The sequence below is a fragment of the Alligator mississippiensis genome, chromosome 2 (assembly GCF_030867095.1).
Source record: "Alligator mississippiensis isolate rAllMis1 chromosome 2, rAllMis1, whole genome shotgun sequence".
In the NCBI taxonomy this organism is placed as follows: Eukaryota; Metazoa; Chordata; order Crocodylia; family Alligatoridae; genus Alligator; species Alligator mississippiensis.
In genome coordinates, this window is record NC_081825.1 from 176,281,270 (window position 1) to 176,303,193 (window position 21,924).

Sequence of the window (21,924 nt, forward strand, 5' to 3'; positions counted from 1 at the left end):
CCCTGCCTTGCCTCCCCTAAAATTGCATGACTCCAGAGTGTGATCTATTTATGAGCTTGCTCCAAGCAGCTTAGTGCCCGCCCCACGTGACCCCTCTGCAGAACAGCCTCTTTGTTTAAACCTACACGTGCCCAATCCCTGACCCCTGTGCCATGAGCTGGGCCTGCTGGCACCTTCCCCCACTCCCCTCCCCCCTCCACCCCAGTCTGGATCCTATGCAGACCCTCCCAGCCCAGCAGGACCTGTGCCCCGGGGCATCAGCAATGGAGGACTGCACTCTCAGATCCCCACACCCCAAGGCATGAACTCCCCCCTCCACACACCCCCATCCCCCTCCAGATCAACAGATCTCTTGCTTTCTGAGTGGTCAGGGCATCCCTCTCTCTCCCAACCCCTTGGATATAGCTGTCTCTGGACCAGATCAATGTGGACCAGCCCCTAATCCTGAAGGAACTGGATTGGGCTGAGCAGGGGCCTCTGCCATCCATCGGCTCTCTGCGCCCGCACTGGCGGCAGGATGTGTCCCTGGATTGCAAGATCTCACCAGAGGACAGCCATGCTCGTGCCTGCACTGCCTACTACTATGACCTGCTGCAGGGCATGCTCCAGCAGGAGGGGCTGCCGGAGACCATTGACCGCACCAAGGAGCCGTGTACAGGTGCATGCCTCCACCCCATCCTCTGGGGCTCCACAGCTCCTCCACTGTACCCCGGGTACTCAGGGCTGCCCTGCAGAGAGCTCTTTCTATGTTCCTCCTAGGGCAGGGATGGGGCAGGATCCTTGCTAGGGAAGGATGTGTGGTGGGTATCAGGGTGTCCTCCAGTACTACTATATATGACCAGATGCCAGGCAGAGACAGGGTGGGGCTGGTTTAAGGCTAAGGGAAGGGAAAACAGGTCTGGATGCTGTGGCAGGGTAGCCAGGGCTGGGGATTGAACAGGTGGGGAGTGGGAAGGCAGGGTGGGCAAGGCTGAGGGTAGGGTGTGGCTGGGAGTGGGGGGCATTCCTGTCTCATGCAGGGCTCATGTGTTAACCCCTTTCCTGTCTGTCCTAGGGTTCAGCTCCACGGAAGTGACCATCTGCATCCTAGGGTCCCCCACCTCGTACCTGTCTGTCCTACTGGAGGGTGGCTCCCAGTGCCCAGGTGGGTGCTGGGTCAGTGTGCTAGGGCCTTGTGCCTCGCCACCCCTGCCTGTGTGCTGGGGACAGTACTCTCCATTCTCTGGCCCTATCCTGATGAAGGGGCATGAGGTTCAGCATCCAATACTCCCCAGTTCCCAGAACTGGCTTGGCTGTAGCCACCTCAAGACAGAGCCAGGGTGTCCTTGGTGGGGCTCTCTTTGTCACCAAGCCCTTGGCTTGGACTCACTTAAAGCTGCTGGACTGACTCAGATGGGAACCAGATCCGAATTGTTTTACTAGATCCCCAGCTTGGTATGTGCTGCTCTCCGGACAGTGAGAGGGAAGAAGACTATTAGAAAGAGCTCTCGTCACTTCTCTGCCTTGCTTTCTTCAGCAAGAGACTGAGTTAATAGGGTGGTTAGTGGGGGGTCCTTACAAAAGGAGGCAGCCACTATTTCTTCTGCCCTTGCTCTGAGCAGCCAGGGGGACTATTTGCTGAGGTGGATTAACATGCATGCCAAGGGCAGCCAGAGCATGTCCTTTGGCTCTGAGCCTCTGTTAGGCCAGCTGGAGCCAAGAGGATCCAGAGCTTATAGTGCCTGAGGGCTCCATAGGGCAGTGGGGAGGCAGAGAGAGAGAACCGTTCCCCTGTGGCAGGAGGCCACACGAGGGCTGAGAGAGCACTGGGTCTCTGTTGAAAACGGTTGGAGCAGAGCCAATAACATGCTTCTCCACACCAAATAGCTCCCTCTAATTGTCTGCTGACCTGGTGTCTGTACAGCCCCTCATTATACCCCACCCTCTGGACAGCAAGGGGGCAGAAGATGCCCCTCAATCCCCCTCCTCTTGCATCCAGTCAGCAAATATAAACCAATTTTATTTCTTTTTCACCAAAACATATGTGCATGTGTATGTGTGTGGCCTGTCGGCCCCTGCACACCCCCCATCCATACATCCAATTAAAAAGGGTGCTACATTTTCCTTCCCCATTACCACATTCCCTAGACACACAATCAGCACTCATGGCCAACAAGGAAGAAGCAGAAATGACACCCAAGGGGCTGTTTTCTTCTTTCATAAAATACAAAATAAATAAAGGAGGAAATTCCCAGGTTACAAGAAAAACAAAAGAGCTAGATCCTGTTCTGCCTATTAGCCATGTGATTTTGACTTAAGAACCTAAGTGCAATTCTATTCCACCCTGTTCAAGTCCCTGAAGATCCATTCATGCAACTACTTTTATAACACACTGTCATCTTACCCTTAAGACTATGACTCAATACAGGAGGAGGGAGACCTACCAATCTTTTTTACTAATAGTTTAGCTGGGACTGAAATGGGGTGGAATAGATATCTAAATGTGATCCTAAATCACCTTATTCACTTAATAAGTTGAATAAAATCTGGCTCACAATGTCTCTTGCTCTGAATGCACATTTAATAGATACTGTTGACTGAAACATTATTAGAACATCATAGTGCTGATTTTCCAGCATTGTAATAGAGAAGTGGAAAGCTTTAGGGAAGCTAACCCTCAAATGCTTAAGTTGAGAAATAGTGCATCTACTCTAACCATTAACCTCTGACTTGTCCCTAGCTAAACCTGGGTGTTGGCAGACAGCTGTAAGTAGTGGAGTGAAGGCTGGATGAGGTAGCAGGGTATAATAGATCATTACCCATTGAGGGTGGCCCATCTTGAAGGGCCAAGTTAGGGCTGGCAAGGGGGTTGGGGTAAGAGGTTGGGTTGAGGTGGGGAAAGGGTTTAGGGTAAGAACATGCTTAAAGACAGATATTGGAACCTGAGAGATGCCTGTAAACTCTGAACTAACACCTGCTGCTGTGCTTTTGCAAGAGTTTTTGTTACAGATAGAGTAGATGTCACCAAGGGCCTGTAATGTAAAAAATTTAATCAAGCAAGGGGGAAGTTTAATCAGAAGTCATCTGTGCCCTATTCCAACAATGAGACTGGAAGGATCATTGTTCACAGCATTCTTCTGACTATTTCAGCTCCTCCTGCCTCTGGTGAAACTCTCCATCTACCAGAACAGGGAGATGACCCTGGCCAGGGCACCCTGGGTGACTATATGGGAATTTTCACATGTGCATGGGGAGCATTTTAATTAGAGTGGCTCTAACGAAAGTGCCTGGAGCATCTGGTATATCCACATCCCTGTGCTTCAAAATGGTGGCGGGGGTGCTTTATCTAAAGCTCATTGAACTAGCTTTAGTTAAAGTGCCCAGCCATCATTCTGAAGTGCAGGGATGCTGATACACGAGACATGGAGGCTGGCTGGAGTGCAGTAATTACCACACTCCAGCAGACTTAATTAATTAAGCCTGCGCTGACATGCTGTAATTACAGCACATCAGAGCAGCCTTCAGGCTCATATGCAGGCATCCTATGAAACTGTCTTCCTGGCACTCCTTTGCACATGTCTCCAGGCAGAGTTTCACTGGATGGTGTCCACTGGCTTGGATACGTTTGAAAGACCCTGGGTGCTGGCCAGTCTTCTTTGCTTGGTGTCCCCCCTTGGAGCCCTCATCACCCTGTGACCTTCATTCCCATCCCTGTTTTTTCATTTGCTGTCCTCAGTAATCAGGTGGTATGCATCTCACGGCCTCCTGGTAATCAAGGGAAGCTTAATAGTTTTCCTGGTAGGCCTACTCCACCATCCCATGGACATAGCAAATAGGTCTGACTGTTTTAGTCAGGAGTTCCCATGTCTTTCTGTGCTGCAGCAGAGGCTTGCAAGGTGGCAATGGGGTTGCCCTGCTGCCAGGAACTCATCCTTAGGCATCCTGGTGAAAACCTGCCCCACATCAGCCAATTTACAAGCCTCAAACTCCTGCATGGCCTCAAGAGGGACTAAATTCAGCAACTCCATTCCATCTGCACTTACTGTGCTCCTTCCTCACAGGGCAACTGAATGTGCTTAAGCCCAGGGGTTGCCAGGACTGAGAACGATTCCCCTTGCCATTGCTGCCACAGACTGAAGTGTATGTGAGAGGGTAGGGGAAGCACAGCTGGGGAACTCGGCATGACATTGGGAACAGGGGGGTCTGTTTGTCCTCTGCAGTCCATGACCCCGCTTCCCTCCCTGACTTGCTGGCACCCAGACCATGGGGCAGGAAGGAGGATGCAGCTGGTCTTAAAGCCCGAATGAGGAGAAAGGAGGCAAGAACAAGAGGAGCATCACAAGAGCCAGTTGGGGAGGCAGATGACTGGGACAGGAATATGGGGCATTGATGAAGGAGGGAGGAAGCCTAAGACCCTAGTGAGGGGTAGGGATGATCAGTGCTTCTGGTGGGGGGCAGGAGTAGGGAATAGGAAGTGTGAATATGATAGGGAAAGGGGGAGCAGGAGGAGGGAGGGCTTGGGCCTTGCAGAGGAGGCTGGGGGTGCATTGGTGTGAGTGGGACTGGAGGAGGGAGTCTAGGAGAGGTCCTTGGGGTGGGGCACCTAGCCCTGGTAGGGCTCTCCCTGCTGGGCACTTGCCAGGCTGCTGTGGGCACTCTGATTTACAGCCCATCTCTGGGGTTGGGGGGCAGTAGGAGCCCAGGGACTCAGGCCTCAAGCATCATATCTCCCTGTACTCTCCCTGGCCCAAGTAATGTGCCACTCTAGAGCATGCTGGAGCCCCCACACATCTCTCCCTGCCTCAGTACACCAGAGCATGAGGAAACTGTCGGCTTCAGGCCTCAGAGGAGCCCAGGTTCCCCCTTGCCCCCTGAAATGGTTTTTATGAACTCTCAAATCTCTCCCTTATGTAAAAAGTTTCCCTGCAGATGAGCAGCCCTCTCTGCTAGGAGAGGAGCCTCTTCCCCACCTCCCTGCCCTGGCCCCCTTCCTGCTGTCCGAGCTCTGTGGTTTTAAGCCTTGGCATTGGCACCTGTTTCCTTTGTGTCCTGTTTCAGGATTTTCCATTCTGCAGAGGGGAGGGAGGAGATCTTCATGTGGGATGGGATTGTGTCTTGAGGGGCCTCATTCCATTAGGCAAGTACAAGACTCTCTCCTGCTTCTGGCCCCCACCAGCCCTGGTTGGGGGTGTGAGGCAGCACCTGGAGAGTGGCTGGGAGCTCCTGGTCTCAGCCTGGAGTGGGGGCTGCACAGACTCCCTCCCTGAAGGGCCAGAGGGTGAAAGGGTGAGGAGAGGCATTGGCTGGTGGGGGAAGATGGTGACGGGCAGAGGTGGAAAGGCATGAGTTGGTATCTGGGGACATGGGCTGGAGGAGGAGCAGGTGGATAGGGGTGTGGGAGGAGAGACTAGAGGAAAATGAGCAGGGCAGAGGGGGATGGGCTGCTAGAGGAGTGGGGCAGGGACAGTGTAGGGATGCCCAAGTCTGGCTTTGCTGGTTGACATGCCAGCCTCTTTGGCTCTGCTGTAGTGTGGGTGGATGCGGGGTTGCTCCTCCATCATCCTTGCCTGGCCTCGAGCAACTGCAGAGACTGGAGTGTGTCCCCCAGCATGACCTTGTCCCCTTCAGGTCTCAGAGCTGGCAGGCTTGAGCCAGGCCCGTGTGTGGGGGCTGTCTGTCTCTCTGCACAGCAGTTGTTCGCACTCCTGGCACTCTCCCCGCCTGGCTCCAGGGCCTGGCCGTAGGTAACCGAAGCCCAGCAGCTCCAGTTTCCCTTGGCCCCAGGCTGAGTCCTTCCTGTGTCCAATTCCTTTGCCCTTCTAGCAGCAGGACAGAAAGCCTTGGCCTGGCCAGGAGCTCAGCTGGGAAACCCAACCAGGCGATTAATCGGATTAATCAGTGAGCGAGGGCCTGGCCTGACTCCAAGGGCTTTTATGCAAGTGCCAGACAGGCAACGCAGCCACCTCTAGGGTGGGATCAGCGGCTGATATCACCATCCTGCAGCAACAGCATGCAGAAAGCAGAGAGGAGGAAGGCTGGGACAGAACATGGTGCCTAAGCACAGCTTAGGTGCAATAAAGGGATTGAAATGTGACTGTGCTGGAACAGGGCTGTGCCCGTGTGGGCTGTCTGAGGGCAAGAAGCTGCTTTGTGTCTGGGTAAGATGGTGCCTCTGGCAATAGCTTAGTGCTCCGTAGCGCTGCCCTGGGGCAGAGGGGCCAGGGGAGAGCCCCCCATCTAAATGCACTTCCCATTTACCCCTAACCCCACATTGGGACATTGCCAGCAGCTGGTCCCCCATTTAGTCTCTAGCAGAAATCAAGCCAGTACCTGCCTAGTTTGTGAAGTGGGATGCATGCATGTGCTGGGGAGGAGGGGGGAAATGAATGTTAGTGGTGTTTGGTGATGTCATGGTGGCTGAATGGTGATATAACACTGCCCATCTGCCTGCTCCACCAGGTAGCATGCTGCTGTGCCTGTCCCCCTGCTGGCTCTCCAAGGTGCCGTCGTTATTGCGCCCTGGGGAGTCATCCCTGCTGGTCTCCAAAGCCATCTCCTTCGAGCAGGGTGGGCGCACGTTCCTGGAAGAGTTCTCGCCCCCACGCCGTGTCACCTACTTCACGGGCTCCTTTGGGCCCTGCAAAGAGCATGAGCAATCAGCAGGGGAGCTGGCCCGTGACCTGGACTGTCCCACGGGGGGCTCAGGGGAGCTGGCCCGCCTGCTGGAGGACAAGCTGCTGACACGCCAGCTACTGGATGCACGGGCACAGGTCGGGGTGCCGCCCACACTGGCCTTCACCTTCCAGCGCCCACAGCTCCTGCAGGGCCTTGCTGCTCAGCGCTCCTTGCATGTGGTGGAGCTGAGCGGAAAGGAGGGCCAGGAGAACCTCGTCCAGGAGGAGGTCGGTGCCTTCCTACAGGGCGGCGCCATGGAGCCCTACAGTCAGGTGAGGGAGGGCTCCTAGTATGGGGAGGGGGCTTTTTGACTATGTCAGGGCAGGCAGTTGGCATAGGAGACCTTTCAACCAGGTTAGGGGGGCATGCAATAGAGGACTTGGGGGTGGGGGGCAGGAGGAGGGATGAGCAAAGGGTCCCACAGGTAGAGATGGGGGGGGGCAGCCCCAGAGCCAACCCCCAGAGGGTTCCAGGGAACAGCACGAGCAGACCCCATCCAGGAAGAGAGGGTCAGGGAGGGGAGTACAGCCCTGGCCTTTTTGCTGAGTGCCTTTGTTCCCCCTGCAGGTAGTGGTGAAGCCGTCGGGCTGGCGCTGGAGCGGGGCGCACACGGTGAGCTTCCATGTCAAAGCGGAGCAGGCTGCTGTGCTGCAGGCTGTGCTGGCGCTCCTGGAGACCCTGGAGGAGGAGGAAAGCGCCTTAGTGGAGGCCTTCATTCCTACCGCCCGCTTCACCCAGTTCAGCAGCCCTGACAACAGCTCCTTGTGTAAGAGACACCAGAGCTGCCCCCTGCTTCTGTGACCAGAGGGGCTCATGCCTAGTCCACCCCCATGCTGCCACCGTGGTGGCTGGGGGACCCTGCCCTGAGTGTGGCATTTGGAGCTGGCACCCCTTGGGGGTGGACTGTGGACGGGGAGAACTGGCTTGCAAGTTGCTGGTGGCTTGGGAGGTGGCTTGGGAGAGGTTTGCCTGCCATATTGCAATCCCCGAATCCTCCAGGGCAGGGGGTGGCTTCCGTTTTGGACCCTTAAAAACCGTGGGACGAAGAGGGGTGGCTGCCATGTTGGAATCCCAGAATCCTTTGGAGAAGCGGGGGCAGCTGCCGTCTTTGAAACTTTGGATCCCTCGAGGCAGAGGAGGCCGCCCTGTGCGGCGAGTTTGCATGAAACCCGACACCATTTCTTTCTCTGCCCCCCTCGCTGCTTCTCTCCATCTCCTGCCACCCCCCGCCTCCTCCGTTCCTCCACTCCTCTGCTTTTCACTCTTTTCTCTTCTGCCCCTTCCATCCCTTCCCTTCTTTCCTTCCCCTCCCCTGCCCCATCTCCCCCTCTCTCTTCTTTTACCCTCTCTTATCTTCCCTCCATCTGTCCTCTAACTTCCTTCCTGCCCTCTTCCCTTCCCCTCCCACCTCTCACCCCTCGCCCCTCCCAGGCAGCACATCTCCGAGGCCCAACCTGGCGATCCGGATCTGCACAGTCGTCTGCAGATCCTGGGCAGACCAGCCTCTGCTGACCAAGGTAACGGGGCAGCCCAGAACACATGCCCCTCCCTATCTCCGCAGCTGTCTGAGCCTTTTGTACCACCCCCGAATGTCCTGCACCAGGGGGAGAAGGAGCCAGTGACCCCGTCCCACTCAGACTTTGACCAGGGATGGTGAATGGGCTGGGGAAGGACCAGGCTCGGACAGGCCGCCTCCAGAGATTTCAAAAGCGGCAGGAGTTCTAGGATTGTGGCCAGAGGGGCCGCACCTAGTCACCATCCTTCTGCCACCGCTATGGTGGTTGGGGGACCTTGCCCTGGGTGTGGCATTTGGAGCTGGCACCCCCTGAGTGCCAGCTTTTCCTCCTAGGATTTTTTTCCACCCAGTATGCAGGACTTTTCATCCCAGAGCGCATGGATCAGATCCTGTCCCATGGAAGGGGAGACTTGGATGCTGTAGGGAAGAGAATACATGATATATGCAGCCTTTGCTCTCTGGGGTGTGCCAGCTCTGAGTTGGACCCAAGGCAGGGCAAGTGGCTGGTGCAGAGAGTTGGAGAACAGGATCCAGGGCCTTCCCCACAACTTGGTCAAGAATGTGTAATGTGATGGACAATAATCCCACTGCTTCCTGCTGCTTGGGATCTTAGGTGACCATTGCACCCAAGCCAGTTAGCGGGAGGGGCTGTTTATGCCTCTTTGCTCTGCCATCTCTGGTTTATCTGTCAAGGGCACCAGGATGAGTATCATTGGTCTTGCACTTGCCCCCGCTGTTTGGTTAATACAGCTCCTTTCCCTTCCCCCTCATCTGTGTATATGATACATCCCACTTCCTGAGTGGGAGGAAAGAGCTGCAGCCAGTCAGGGTCCTGGAAGGGTGAGGCAAGCAAAGCATCAAATTGGGTAGCTGTGAAGTCATTCGGTTTGATGACATCACAGGAGCACTGGGCATGGTCAGTGGTGGAGAGGCATAGGTTTTTATGGCTTTGGGTTTTGTCCCCCTCTCCCTCCCCAGGTGGTGTGTGGCATGGGGCGGGCTGATAAGCCCCTGAAGCACCAAGCAACAGTACCCCAGACCTTGGAGAGCAGCCTGCAGGAGTGGGGCATGACAGATGAGGCCCAAATAACAGCCATCCGTGCCCAGATCAAGCAGAAGGCCGAGGCTGCCATGAGGGCCTTCATGGAAATGGAGGCAGAGCTCTCGGTGGAACAACGGGGGGGCCGTAGGACCCAGACCGATGTGATTGGTGAGCTGCCCTGTCACTCGTCCCCTTTGACCATTTAGAGGATATCACAGAATGATGGGGTGCTTTAGAATCAGCCAGCTGGACATGGGGATCCATCTAACCCATTATCTTTTCTCCAGCAGTGCCAGGACCTGCTGCTTCAGGAGAAGGTGCAAGCTGCCCCTTACTGGGCAACTCTGAAATAAGCTGCCCCCAGGGAAGGTTGCTCCCCCAGCCCTGTCCATCAGTGGCACCTCAAAGCTGAACTGTAGTATTTCCCCTTTAATGTAGCTCTAGAGGGTTGCAAAATCCATAGGTATCTTCAGGTAATGTGTCTTTGTGGATAGGCACTGCACTAGGTCTCTCGGGATCTGAGTTCAGTTCCCAGCTCTGCTGCTAGCCTGTCAGGAGAGCAGGGATAACTCACTTCTTTATCCTCTGCCCTGCTTTCTCTACCTGTATAAGACAGTCATTGGCCACCTTTATAGAAACCCAAGGAAAAGGTGTCAGAGAGCAAGGTAGTATTATACAAATGCCCAGTTATCCTTCTAAACATTCTGCTGAGTTCTTGATCTCGGTGAGATCTTTTAGCAAGGAGTCCCATAGGGGACATCATGTCCTTCATCTGTTATGGACTGGCCATTTTTAGTCTCCTTTGTGTGTTTATAATGAGAGAAAAGGAAGGGGTGATCCCAGATTCACCATCTGTACTGCATTCATTATTTATTACGCTCCCTCTCCTTTCCACAGTCTCTTGAGAGCTTTTCCAATTATTTGGCCATGGTTGTCACCACCTATGAATGCCACCTCCTACCCCACCACTGATGGCTTGGCTGGTATTGCACATCGTGGGAGACCATGCCATTGACTATAGACATGTATTCATAGTCTCCATCTTATTCCTTATATACTCTGATAGCTTCTGGGGCTTGTTTGATAGTAGCCCAGCAATTCTCAGCCAGGGTGTGCAAATACCTACACGTGATTTGCAAGATAAAGCCAGAGAGTTCAAATTGGAGCCCATTAAAAACATTCTGATCTGATGTGGGCTTTCTGAGTTCTTTGTAACTGAAGAATCGCTCATTATTTTTCCATAGTCAAAAAACAAATGAAAACTAAGAGCTGACCTTTTCTGAAGGGTGTTTTGAGTCTACTGAGGGGTTACTGGAGTCTAAAAAGGTTGAGAACCACTGCTGTAGCCATATAAGGAGCAGATTTTTTTCTTGCCAGCTAGCCACAACATTGCTCCAGGTGTCTTTCCTAAGTGCTTGTAGTTACCTTAGGTAAAGAGCATCACAAATGCATTCCACTGCATCTATGGTTGAACATATCCATCTGTTGTAAGGCAGCTGCCTGTTGCCCAAGGTTGCTTCTGTTCCTTCATAGTTCTTCACTGTTGTCCTTGCTCTGAACTAACCAAAGGAAGCTGGGGTCAGAGCCAGTTCCATCTGTTAGGTGCCCAAGTGTGTTCATATTCCACCCTCCTCGAGTCCTTAAAAAATAGTTAATTCAAGAAGTGGAGGGGTTCTTCTCCTGTTCCCTACATTTATCCATTTAGTTTTTTGACTGAGTTGTTGGCATGTTACAAAGATAGGCACATTAACGTGTTTTCAGCAGAGTGGAATAGGATTGTGCTTAGGCATCGAATAGGTGGCGTAGGATCTGGCCCTGGGAGTCTTCAGTGAATATTGCTCCCCAAGCTGCTATCTCCCTGTTCCACCTCATTCCATTTGTCCTTTGTCCCAAACAATTAGTCAGTATTCAAGGCCTTATGGGGTTGTTTAATTTTGGATGAGAAATTGGTAGGTTTGGTGCATTCTGATGTAACTTTGTTTATTTACTAAGAATGGAAACAAAGTCCTGTTCTACTGGACACAGAAGAAGCAAATTAGCAGCAGGCTCTTTCCTTTTCAGAAATCCCCATGTCTGCCATTCCAGCGAGCCTTGTGTCCGAGAAGCTTTGTCTCTCTGCTTCCTCTGAGTCTTCTTCACAACTCCTTCTCTTATGCTGTAAATAGACATGGCAGTTGTCCCAGTAATAGAAAGTCTGCTTGTGGGATCCTACAAGTCCCTTGCCCTGCTTCAGGTCCCTCTGAAGGACACAGGATAAAATGTGCTAAGGCTTTCTCCCAGGACATGGCTGTGTGCGTCTGTAAAGCTGTTGTGGCTTATTGCACAGGCAAGCCAGCCAGGGTGCATGCTCTTACTGGCTTCCTACTAGCAGAAGAGCAACAGTGCAGCTTGGAAGGATGACCTGTGAATGACGATGCTGTGCCTGTTTAGATCTGGGTCAAACCCATGTCTAATGAGTTGTCTATTTACACCTCTAGGTTTCTGCCTGTAACAGCCTACAGGCTGCAAAACCAGTCCCCTAGTCCCTGCATTTGCAAGCAGGGAACCACTTGTGCTCACACTCTAGCTTTCACTTGCCATGGACCTTGGATGACCCCTTCTTTATCAGATGGAGATGGCTACAAACAGGCGGGCTTAATTGTTTCTCCTTTCCTAGAAGTGCTTGGCACAGCCACTGTTTTTACCAAGGTCTCTGCATAATGTGGAGCAAGGACACCTTGATGGCTTTCCACCTTTCAACACTACAGTAACTAAACAACCGTAATATGGAACCTCATGGCACCCTTATGCTATTTCTTCCTACTCCTTCTCTCACTATCTCCAAGCCAGTATTTTGAACCACCATGATGCTTTGCCTCTCATGAGTATTTATTTCTTTCCTTTTTCAAGGGTTTTTTTCAAAATTCTTTGGAACGTCCAAGTAAATTACCTCAGTCAGTTTTTGTTGGACCTTTTTTGTAGATGCATACAAGGAATTCTACTAGATTAGCATGGCATTTTTTTTTCCTTTGCAGAAGTTGATGTTCTTGCTATGATAAAATCTAATTTTATCATTCTGCTTTTAATTATCATTCCAATCCATTTCTCCTGGGATAGCCTCTCAGGGCTACATTACCAGGATCCTTTTTGTTTTGTACAGTGCTGACTTCTTTCTGGTGCAGCAACCAGATGTCAAGGGTATGTATTTTAAGAGCAGCTCAGCTACTTCATCTTCCAATTCCTTGAGAGTTCCATAGCGAGTCAGAGTGTATTAATTTGCTTAATGGATCAAGCCCTCCTGTTCCCCAGCAGTGTCTCTCATCAGGGGCCGGGGAGGGGTCCCACCTCTGTGCCATGTGCCACCATTTCACATACACTCGTGACTGTTGCCTTGATGCCACCATTTCTCTTGCAGGTGTGGATTTTCTGCTGACCTCGTCAGAAGAGGTGCTGCAGCTGGTGGCCCTGGAAATGAACTCCCAGCTGTGCCTTGAGACCTGTGCTCTCTTTGAGTCCATGGGCCAGGCGGTGGGGGTGCCGAGAGGGTCGTCCCAGCCCCTGGTGGAGACGATGTTGCGGCGTGCGCAGTGCCACCTCATGGAGGGCAAGCACGTGCTGGTGATCGGGGCTGGAGGAGTCAGCAAAAAATTCGTCTGGGAGGCGGCCAGGGAGTACGGGCTAAAAGTAAGATGCGGAAACCCGGCCCTAGCCTGCCCGGCGCAGCCCTCGCCCCCATTATTACCCCCAGCACGGAGAAGGGCCAAGGGACATGGCTCGCCATAGCAGCTCCCAGAGGGACCCTGCCAGCGTGACATGGCCTGCAACAGGGGAGAGTGGAGGTGGATGCCTGCTGTGGAGGCTCCTCCCTGCATCCCAGCCATGGGGATACCTCCTATCCCACATCCCAGCTGGATAGAACCCCCCCTTTCCCCTAATCTCTCACAGCAGGGCTGCCTTAGCACAGCCCAAGTTCTGGCTCAAAGGGAAACTGTTTCTCCCAGGGTGAGCATCTTCCTCATTTCTCCTGACCTTGGGTCTGGGCAAGGCTCCGAGGGACCTGGGGTAGATGCAGGGGGAAAGTGGGGCTCCCTGAGGCTCCAGCTTTCCCAGGCCACCTGGACCTGAACAGCCTGGCCCTGCCCCTGCCCTGGGAAGGAAAAGCCTGAAGCATTAGCTGCATTATCCATGGTTGCTCATCTGTGCAGGGGGTTGCTTCATCTCTGTCACAGCTCAGATCCCTCTACTACTAAGGGGGATGGGAACAGGCAAGAGGATAAATCAAAAACACCCATAATGGAAAATACCCTTAACTCTGCCCCTAACGTCTTCCCTCCCATCAGCCCCAGTCTGGCGCTCAGCCTTGGGTAACTGGCACATGCATGCTTTCCCTCTGCCAGCCAGGAATTTGACTTGAGAACTGTGGCTCTTTTTAAATTGCTGGGAAGGGTTACACAGTATTGGCCCCGGCTACACCTGCTGATTGCCCATCATGTTGCCCACTGCTTGTACCTCAGTGGGCTTTGGAGCTATCTTGGCATGTGGGGAGGAGGGAGAAAATACTGCTGAGATAGGGCTTTAGGAGCTGGAAGGACGGAGGACAGACAGGGCAGGAGTGGTGGGAAGGGATTTAGGGAAGGGACATGAGTGCTTGACTCCAGGCAGAATGGAGAACCAGGCCTTGGGGACCTCCGTGGGGCTCCCACTACTCATAGCTTTGGGATGCTGCACTGTGACAAACGGTAATGGAATGGTCTGCGTCCCAGACCTAGCTTCACTTTTCCTGTTGGGCCTAGTGACTTTTGGCCTGGCTCATCTCCAGCACCACAGGAATGGGGTAGAGGTGACAAAATGCTACCTCTCCTGCAACTGCAATCCTGGAGTGGCAGGGTATTTTTGCCAAAGCATAAGCACCAAGAATTAAGAATGGTGAGAGTGCTAGTAACCAGAGTGAACAACCCAGTGCAGCAGGGAGCAACGTACAGACTCCCCATTGCTGGGCTATCAGAGCATCAGCCCCACGATACCACTGTCATTGTACTCCAGAATCAACGCACATTGGCCTTGCAATTATTGGAGAGAATTAGCACACCTTCATAGGGCCAGCTCGCAGCTCCATCAGGACCAAGAGCCAAAGCCCCAGCATGGGACCCAAGCAAGTGGGCTCAGCTCAGAGGGGTGGGGGCTAGCAGCCACTCCCGGCAGCCCTGTGGCCTTTGACCCCACTGTGCCAGCTCTGGGTAACACGCTGTGGGGGTCCCTCCACTCCTTTAAGGTGTGGGCTTGAGTGGACTGCCACATGACTGCTCCTCACCCCTTTCATGGAACAACTTTCATGGAACAGGCTGTCACTTCCCCGCTGACGTCCAGGAGTGCCGCACAGAACAAGGGGTCTCCCCATGTGGGTCTGGCCCAAGTGAGCCCTTTGATTCCCTCCACCCATCCTGGGCTTTCCATTTTCCTCCCTTCTCTGGCCACAAGTGGGTCATTCCAGTCTCCTCCCGCAACACCAGTGTGTCACATTCCACTTCCCCACTCTTGGAATCCAGCCACAAATTGACCCATGGCTTGGACTATCCCATCCTCCCCGGCAGTGGTGCCTGTGGTGCCCACAGTACATGGATTGCTCAATTCTCCTCCCCCCACCTTCATCACTGGGCGGGGACATGCATGGATTGCTTGGCACATGGATCCTTCCATCCCCATTACATGATGGGGTGATGCACAAGGCCAGGCTGTTGACTCTGCTATCTGCCCCATGCCTGGAGGACAGCTGGGAGGGGAATGCTCCATTAGTCCTCCCTTTGCCACAAAATATACACACAGTGGGATGTGGATGCTCAAGGACCATCCCATTTTGTAGTGCCAGCAAGGAGGGGGGGAGGGGGGGGGCTTTCCCACCTCCATGTTAGTGACCCCTGCTTGATCTCCCCCTCCTCTTTGCATCTTCCCACTTCTCTTGTGTGTGTGTGTGTGCGTGTGTGCGCGCGCGTGTGCGTGCGTGCACGCATGTGTGTGTGTCTATGTTTCTCCCTCTACCCTCCTCTGTCTCTGTACCTCCTTCCCTCCCCCACCCCATCTTTGCTCCAGATCCACCTGGTGGAGTCGGATCCCAACCACTTTGCCTCCCAGTTGGTGCAGACCTTCATCCACTACGACAGCACGGACCACAAACGGGATGAGGAGCACGCCCAGCGTGTGGTAGAGCTAGTGCAGGAGCGGGGCCTGCACCTTGACGGCTGCCTCTCCTACTGGGATGACTGCATGGTGCTGACAGCTCTGGTGTGCGAGCAGCTGGGCCTGCGCTGCAGTCCCACAGCTGCCATGCGGGTGGCCAAGCAGAAGAGCCGCACCCATCAGCACCTGCTGCGCCGGCGCAAAGATGCCCCTCGGGGCTGGCCCTCCGCTGCCGTCTATGCTGTGCCCTGCTGGCATCTGGAGAGCCAGGCTGACGTGGAGCGAGCTGCCCACCACTTGTCCTTCCCAGGTGTCATGAAGCTGGAGTATGGGGCAGGTGCTGTGGGTGTCAAGTTGGTGGAGGATGCCCAGCAGTGCCACCTGCACTTTGAGAAGATCTCCCAGGATCTGCGGGAAGACACCGACCACCCGGGCATTGGGCTGGGCTGGGGCAATGCCATGCTGCTCATGGAGTATGTGTCAGGCACAGAGCACGACGTTGACCTGGTCATCTTTGAGGGGCGTATGTTGGCTGCCTTTGTGTCCGACAACGGGCCCACACGTGTGCCCTGCTTCACGGAGACAGCAGCCAGCATGCCTACCTGCCTGCCACCTGACCGTGAGGCCCAGCTGGTGCGCGCTGCCTACCAGTGCTGCCTCGGTTGCGGCCTCACTGATGGTGTCTTCAATGTGGAGCTCAAGCTGACAGCAGCTGGGCCCAAGCTCATCGAGATCAACCCCCGCATGGGTGGCTTCTACCTGCGCGACTGGATCCGTGAGGTCTTCGGCGTGGATATCATGCTGGCTGCAGTCATGGTAGCATGTGGCGTGGCACCGCTGCTGCCCACTTGGCCCCAGCCCCGCACTCACCTGGTGGGAGTCATGTGCGTGGTGTCACAGCACATGCAGGCTCTCAAGTCCACTGCCAGTCTGGAGACGCTGCAGGCCCTGCACGAGGGCGGCGTTGTTCGCCTCAACCTTCTGGATGACAAGCTTATTTCCAGAGAGTATGAGGAGCCCTACTGCAATGTGGCCTGTGGTGGCCCCAGCCGCCACGAGGCCTGCCTCAAGGTGCTAAGCATCTGCCAGGCCCTGGGCATTGACTCGCCCCAGTACCCAGTGGCCCACTTCCTCTCCCACTTCAAATAGCCCCTGGGGAGCCCCTGGGGATGGGGGGCAGGGCCAGGCCACAGCAAGGCCTTTATGAGCCCCTGACCCTCCATCCCCAGTGTCTCTCCCCTCCTCTCCCCCACAGTGAGGGCCCCATGGCTTGTGTTATGTGGCTCTCCCCTACCACCTAATAGCCTATCATCTCTCCCCCAGCCCCTGGGAGGTGGTGTTTGGCTGGTGGGATTGCAGCCACACAACATGCATCCTGCTCCCCCATCAGGTCCCCCTAACTCCCAGTTGCCCTGTCCCACCCTCAGGAGCAACCTCCTCAGCAGGGAGTCCTTCCCTGTCCATAATCACCTCTGTCACTGCTACCTGCCCCAGTCACATCTGTTCCTCTGTTGGCTCCTGGGTGCCATGGAGACCATGCCTGACAGCTCTGAGATGGGCTCATGGGGCACAGACCCTCCTGCACCAGCCCGGGATACGAGCTTCATGTAGCCCTGGTTGGAGGTTTGGTGTGTGGGCTTGGAGTCTTCAGGTGTGGAGACTTCAGGCTGCCAGTGACTGTACAGTAACAGCCCACCCAAAGCCCCAGGCTCATTGCCACAATATGCAAAGCCCTCTATGCTCATTAGTCTACCTACGCACGCTAACTGCCCTGTGTGCAGCTTTCCCCATGTTTGTCTATGCCCTGCTCTACCAAAGGAGCCCACACTGTGTCCCAGCTTCGACCCCACTAACCACCCCCTGCACCTCTCCTCAGCCTCCAGAACAACCCAAATGGATGCTGGATAACCCCAGGAGCTGGCAATCCTAGTTCAGCCAGCCGGACAGCCAGCCTGGCATGAATGTGTGCCCCTTGACACCCAGAGGAGCCAGCACTGTCCAGGGCAGTATCAGGGACTTAAGAGCAACCCTGCAAATAAGCCAGCTTGTCCAGCCCCAGTGCCCATGAGAGACCCTATATAAACAAACCAGCACACCTAGTGCCCAGCATGAGCCTGCAATAAAAAAAAAACAGCGCTCAGGAGTGCTAAAGGGCATGCTAACCAGTAGGTGTATCCTAGAGCAATAACAGGGCTCCAGAGTGACCCTGCAGTACAAACCCAGTGCCAGTGCAACCTGGATATAACAGGCCAACTGCAGAGTGCCAGAGCAATCCAGTGATAACAGCCCAGTGCTACCAGTCCCGGTGGCCTGAGGGATGGGGCAACAGCAAAAACTAGTGTGTGTGTCCCTACAAAGCACAGAGTGGACAGCCCCAGTGCAATTAAAAAATGAATGCATGCAGCTGGAGTGCCCCTAAGTGACCCTACAATAATGAACTACAAGCCTGAGTGACCCTCACTAACAAGCCAGCCCCCACATCCTCAGTAACTATACGGTAGCAAAACTGTCCTCTATTGGGACATTACAATAAGAAACCAACACATGCTGTCTTAGTGACCCTACAATAACCAACTCGTGGTTGCAGCACCAGCACCCCCAGCTGACTGTCAGGTAATGAACTAGTGCCCTAAAGTAGCCCTACAGTAACAAACGATCACAGACTTCCCCGATGACTAGAATAACAACTCATACCTTGTGTGATCCTACAGTAACAACCCTTAAGGGACCCAACAATACCAAGTCCATGTATGCCACCTAAGTGACCCTACAGTAACAAATCGACAACTCCAATAACCAGCTAGTACATCTAGTGTCCCCTGTGACAGCACCAAAACAACCAAGCAGAGGAGAACGGGTCTGTATTGGAAACTGGTTTTGTGTCTCTGCTGCTCTAAAAGTGCACATGCTCCTGCTGCCTCCCCCAGAGCGTGCCATCATGGTGAGAGCAAGAGTTGAGGTCACTAGCAGGTGATGACATCATTAACTGAGAGGAGGAGCAGTTGGAAGTTTGTGCTGTTTTAAAGGGAGCAGAGACCCTGAGCCAAGACGGCTGGAGGAGGGCAGGAGTCCATCATTGGTGTCTCCATGGAGCCCAAGGACAGGTGCCGGGGTGGGCCTGTCCTTCAGTCAGCCTGGCCCAGAGACCTTGTGACACCTCCCACCTCTATTGTCCTTCCGCTGCCTGTAACCAGCAGCAGCTTGAGGCGGGTGGACAAAGTAGTCCCTCCCCAATAAAAAGCCGTGTGAAAGGAGGTGGGTCCATGAAGCATTATTCACACCTGGGCTGCCAGGGGCCAAAGACAGATCCAGAAGAGAAGGAAGATGGAGAGGCAGAAGGATCCAGGATCTGCTGAAAACTCAAGAGGCACTGTCAGTGACCCCTCTCCTCCAGATCCACTGTCTACGAGGGAGCCCCAGCACTTGTCTCCAGTCCCTTGGGGCTCTTAGAGCCCCCAAGCTCTGTCTCCCACCCTGGAGGATTTTTCCAGAGGGGCAGCAGCAGGCGTGGTGGAGACTGGCTTCCTCCAGTGCCCCACACTTTGGAGAGATACCCTCCCCCATGCCGGTGCTGCTAAGCCCCAGGCACTCTGGGGGCTCTGATCCTGATTTGCTGCCCAGACCACAGCAGCTTGTCAGTCCCATCTAGCTTAGATGCATCTTTTTGCTTCTGTCCAGGCTGATCTAACCCAGAGTGTCTCTTCCCCTTGCATCCCTTGGCCAGCTGACCACCTGTGAGCCACTGCCCCTGACAATGCCCTTCTTCCCCTCTCCCTCCAGTATCCACGCTGTACCCAGGAGACTAGGTTGAGCTGATCCTCCTGCCTGTGGTGTTTTCTCGGCTGGAGGCCTACCCAGTCTCCCAGGCAGCACAGCCCTTGTCCCATGGATGCCCAACTCTCCTGCTGGCCCCATTCCTCCTAAATACCCCGAAACTACTCAGGCTTTGCCAGATGCTCTTGGGATGTCCTTCATCCCTCCCTGGGGCAGCCCCTCTGGACCTGGCCCCCTGAGGCCATTCACTCAAGTCTGGGGCTGGTAAGTGGGGATGGCTCTTACAAGTAAGCCCAAAGCATGTATGCATTTGTGTAATATGACACGAAGTTGCCCTTGCAGAAGTGCTACCATTGTTATCCCCCTAGAGCAGGTCAATTATAGGGAAAGCTGCACTCAGCTCCTACCCCACCAGCTGGGGAAGAACTGGAGGCCCTAAACCTTTCACCTGCCTGCAGGGCTAGGACAGGAGCAGGGAGTTGCCAGCCACTGTGGCTGTAGGCCAGTCACCCCACCTGTAGGCTGAGGGCACATTTGTCTTTTAAGGCCATCTTCCCTCCAGAGCACTAACCTGCAGACAGGCCTCAGACCTTCCAGTAGAGCTGGGCTGAGCTTAGCTGGGAGCCAGCTCTGTGCAGGGAAGGCTGGTCAGTGGGGGATAGGGCCCAGCTCATTCCTGCAACCCTATTTGCATTTTCTGGGCTCTCAGCACTAAATGGGTGCCTGGAAGTCCCAGCTGGAGCAAGTTTAATGAGTATGAGACTCAGTGCATCAGCAACCTGTCTGCACTAGGGTTGCCCATGCTGGTCAGGACTTTGCAGTGCCTGGGGGGATAACGGGAGGCAGTGGGGATAATTGAGATCTGGCTGGGAGAGGGGGATGAAATGATTCTTACCCACCTGGTCTGAGCTCAGCCCCCTCACACTATAGAAAGGTAAGTACTACCCTTGCGCAATTATATTAGAACGTCTCAAGATGTTTGAATGCATCGGGTTAGAGTACTGAGTCAAAGCTGGCCCCAAGGCAGTACTAGATGGTCTACTGCTGGCCCCATTGCCCCCCCCCAACCTGTTCCCTGCCACATGGAAGCAAATACCAGTATCACCTTTCAGGTGAGCTTTCCAGTGGTGAAGAAGTTGGCAACATGAGCATATTTTAAGCCCAGTTTTCTTTATTAGCACATACTGCTCATGGCACAGAGATGGTTACAAACAGCACAGAAGGCATGCAAACAGACCGTCTTCCAGGGATCTCAGCCAAGTACCAATGCACAGCTCCGAGGGAGTAACGCTCTTTCCAGCACTGATGCAGGGCAGAGAACAAACTGTCCTGCTGCCTTCCCTGCCCATCAAACATTTATATAACTAAGAGCTAGCAACCCAGCATGATTTGCCTAACATTGAAAACTTACTCTCATACTAAGTGTAGAGAAAACCTTATATAGGTTTTTATCTGCACAGGAACCTCAGGAAATGTTAATCTGAATTACTTAAAGGTCTGGCTTTAAACTACATTAAATCCCAGTGTGGACAGAATTAAAGTAGTTTTAGTTCAATTTGCTCTAGGATGGAAATGAGCTTGAGCAAATGGAGGCCACTTTCATTCTGCATAAGAAGGTCCACACAGGGTTTTAATGCAATCCAATCCATTCACCTGGAAGTTAATTCAGATTAGTTTTCTTGTGTGCCCCAGTGTAGACAGGCCCTGAAAAAAGAAACTGGGAAGACCCTATAACCATGCCACCTGGTGGCTGCCCTTGGAATGAGTTCACCTGGCCTGATTTAACCCTTTCCTCCCTCGGTTACGCCGTCTCAGGATGGGCTTGTGCCTGGGACAGAGGAACAGAATAAATCATCTGATAAATCTTCCAACCATGGTGGCGCGCAGACAGGACCAGGTCCAAGGGAGTGCTCTGCTCTGAGAGCTGAAAATGGCTCCTGTGTAGGGTTCTTCAAGTTTTTGAGCTGCTCTAGGGGAGGAAGGGCTGGTCCCAATACTCCACAGGGTGGGACTGTATTGGAATCCAAAGCATGGGCCACCGTCACCCCATTAATTAACCAATGCTATCAATGATAGTCCAGAGCTATGTAGCTCAGTCACTAGGCTTACTAACTAAAGACCAGAAGGACCTAGGGTTGATCCCAGATGCAGGTGGTGGGCTTCTTTTTGCAGCAGGCCCCTGAAGCCCACTTAGTACCAGGAACTACCTGGGGATAAAGGCAGCTGGAATATAGTGATGAAGACGACTTCTCTCTTGTGCTGAGGTTAAAATAAACAGTTGCTTCCTGCCTCAGTAGCTTGTAAGTAAGACACTTTTATCAATGACGGTCATACATGGCCCTCCAGTTTTAATTACAGCCTAGTCAATAATCCATGGCATTAGTGCAAGTGTGAACTCAGCCAAACCTCACCTTTCCTACCTCATTTATTTGCAATCTTTGAGTCCATTGGTTGGAAGGAGGTAGTGTCTGGAGTTCTTATTGTTGAATGGCAAAGCACCATTGGAGACTCTCTGTGATTGGCTGCTCACCCCTGGGTTGATTTAAGCAGCAAATCACCTCCCCCTTACAGGGGTTGATGTGGTAGCCTGGGTGGCAGCAGGGCATCCCCCAAGCCAGGAAACTCAGGTGCCGCTGGGTCCTGGGTTAGTGCTGGTGCGTGAGGAGTGCCCTGCACGGGCTTACCTGCCACGTGTCACTCATGCCACCTGTGCATATGACAGCTGCCTCACATGTCCACGTGGATGGCAAAACAGTGTGGAAGGGGAATGGGCTCCCCTATAACC

At 53.8% G+C, this 21,924-nt stretch overlaps 1 protein-coding gene across 3 annotated transcripts in view; it reads left to right on the top strand.

Annotated features, from left to right (window-relative positions):
- Positions 1–18,619, top strand: part of CARNS1 (carnosine synthase 1) — a 27,251-nt gene extending 8,632 nt beyond the window's left edge. For 2 of the 3 annotated variants that reach the window (XM_006260083.4, XM_014607286.3), the window contains 8 exons: positions 406–658; positions 1,055–1,144; positions 6,439–6,926; positions 7,222–7,420; positions 8,086–8,171; positions 9,149–9,380; positions 12,607–12,875; positions 15,279–18,619. In XM_006260083.4, the coding sequence (XP_006260145.3) occupies positions 406–658; positions 1,055–1,144; positions 6,439–6,926; positions 7,222–7,420; positions 8,086–8,171; positions 9,149–9,380; positions 12,607–12,875; positions 15,279–16,514 (2,853 nt within the window). In that variant the 3' untranslated portion in view covers positions 16,515–18,619. Of the gene's footprint in view, positions 1–405; positions 659–1,054; positions 1,145–6,001; positions 6,138–6,438; positions 6,927–7,221; positions 7,421–8,085; positions 8,172–9,148; positions 9,381–12,606; positions 12,876–15,278 lie in introns of those variants that run through there. The other variant, XM_019496782.2, reaches the window with a different exon arrangement.
- The last annotated feature ends 3,305 nt before the right edge of the window (positions 18,620–21,924 follow it).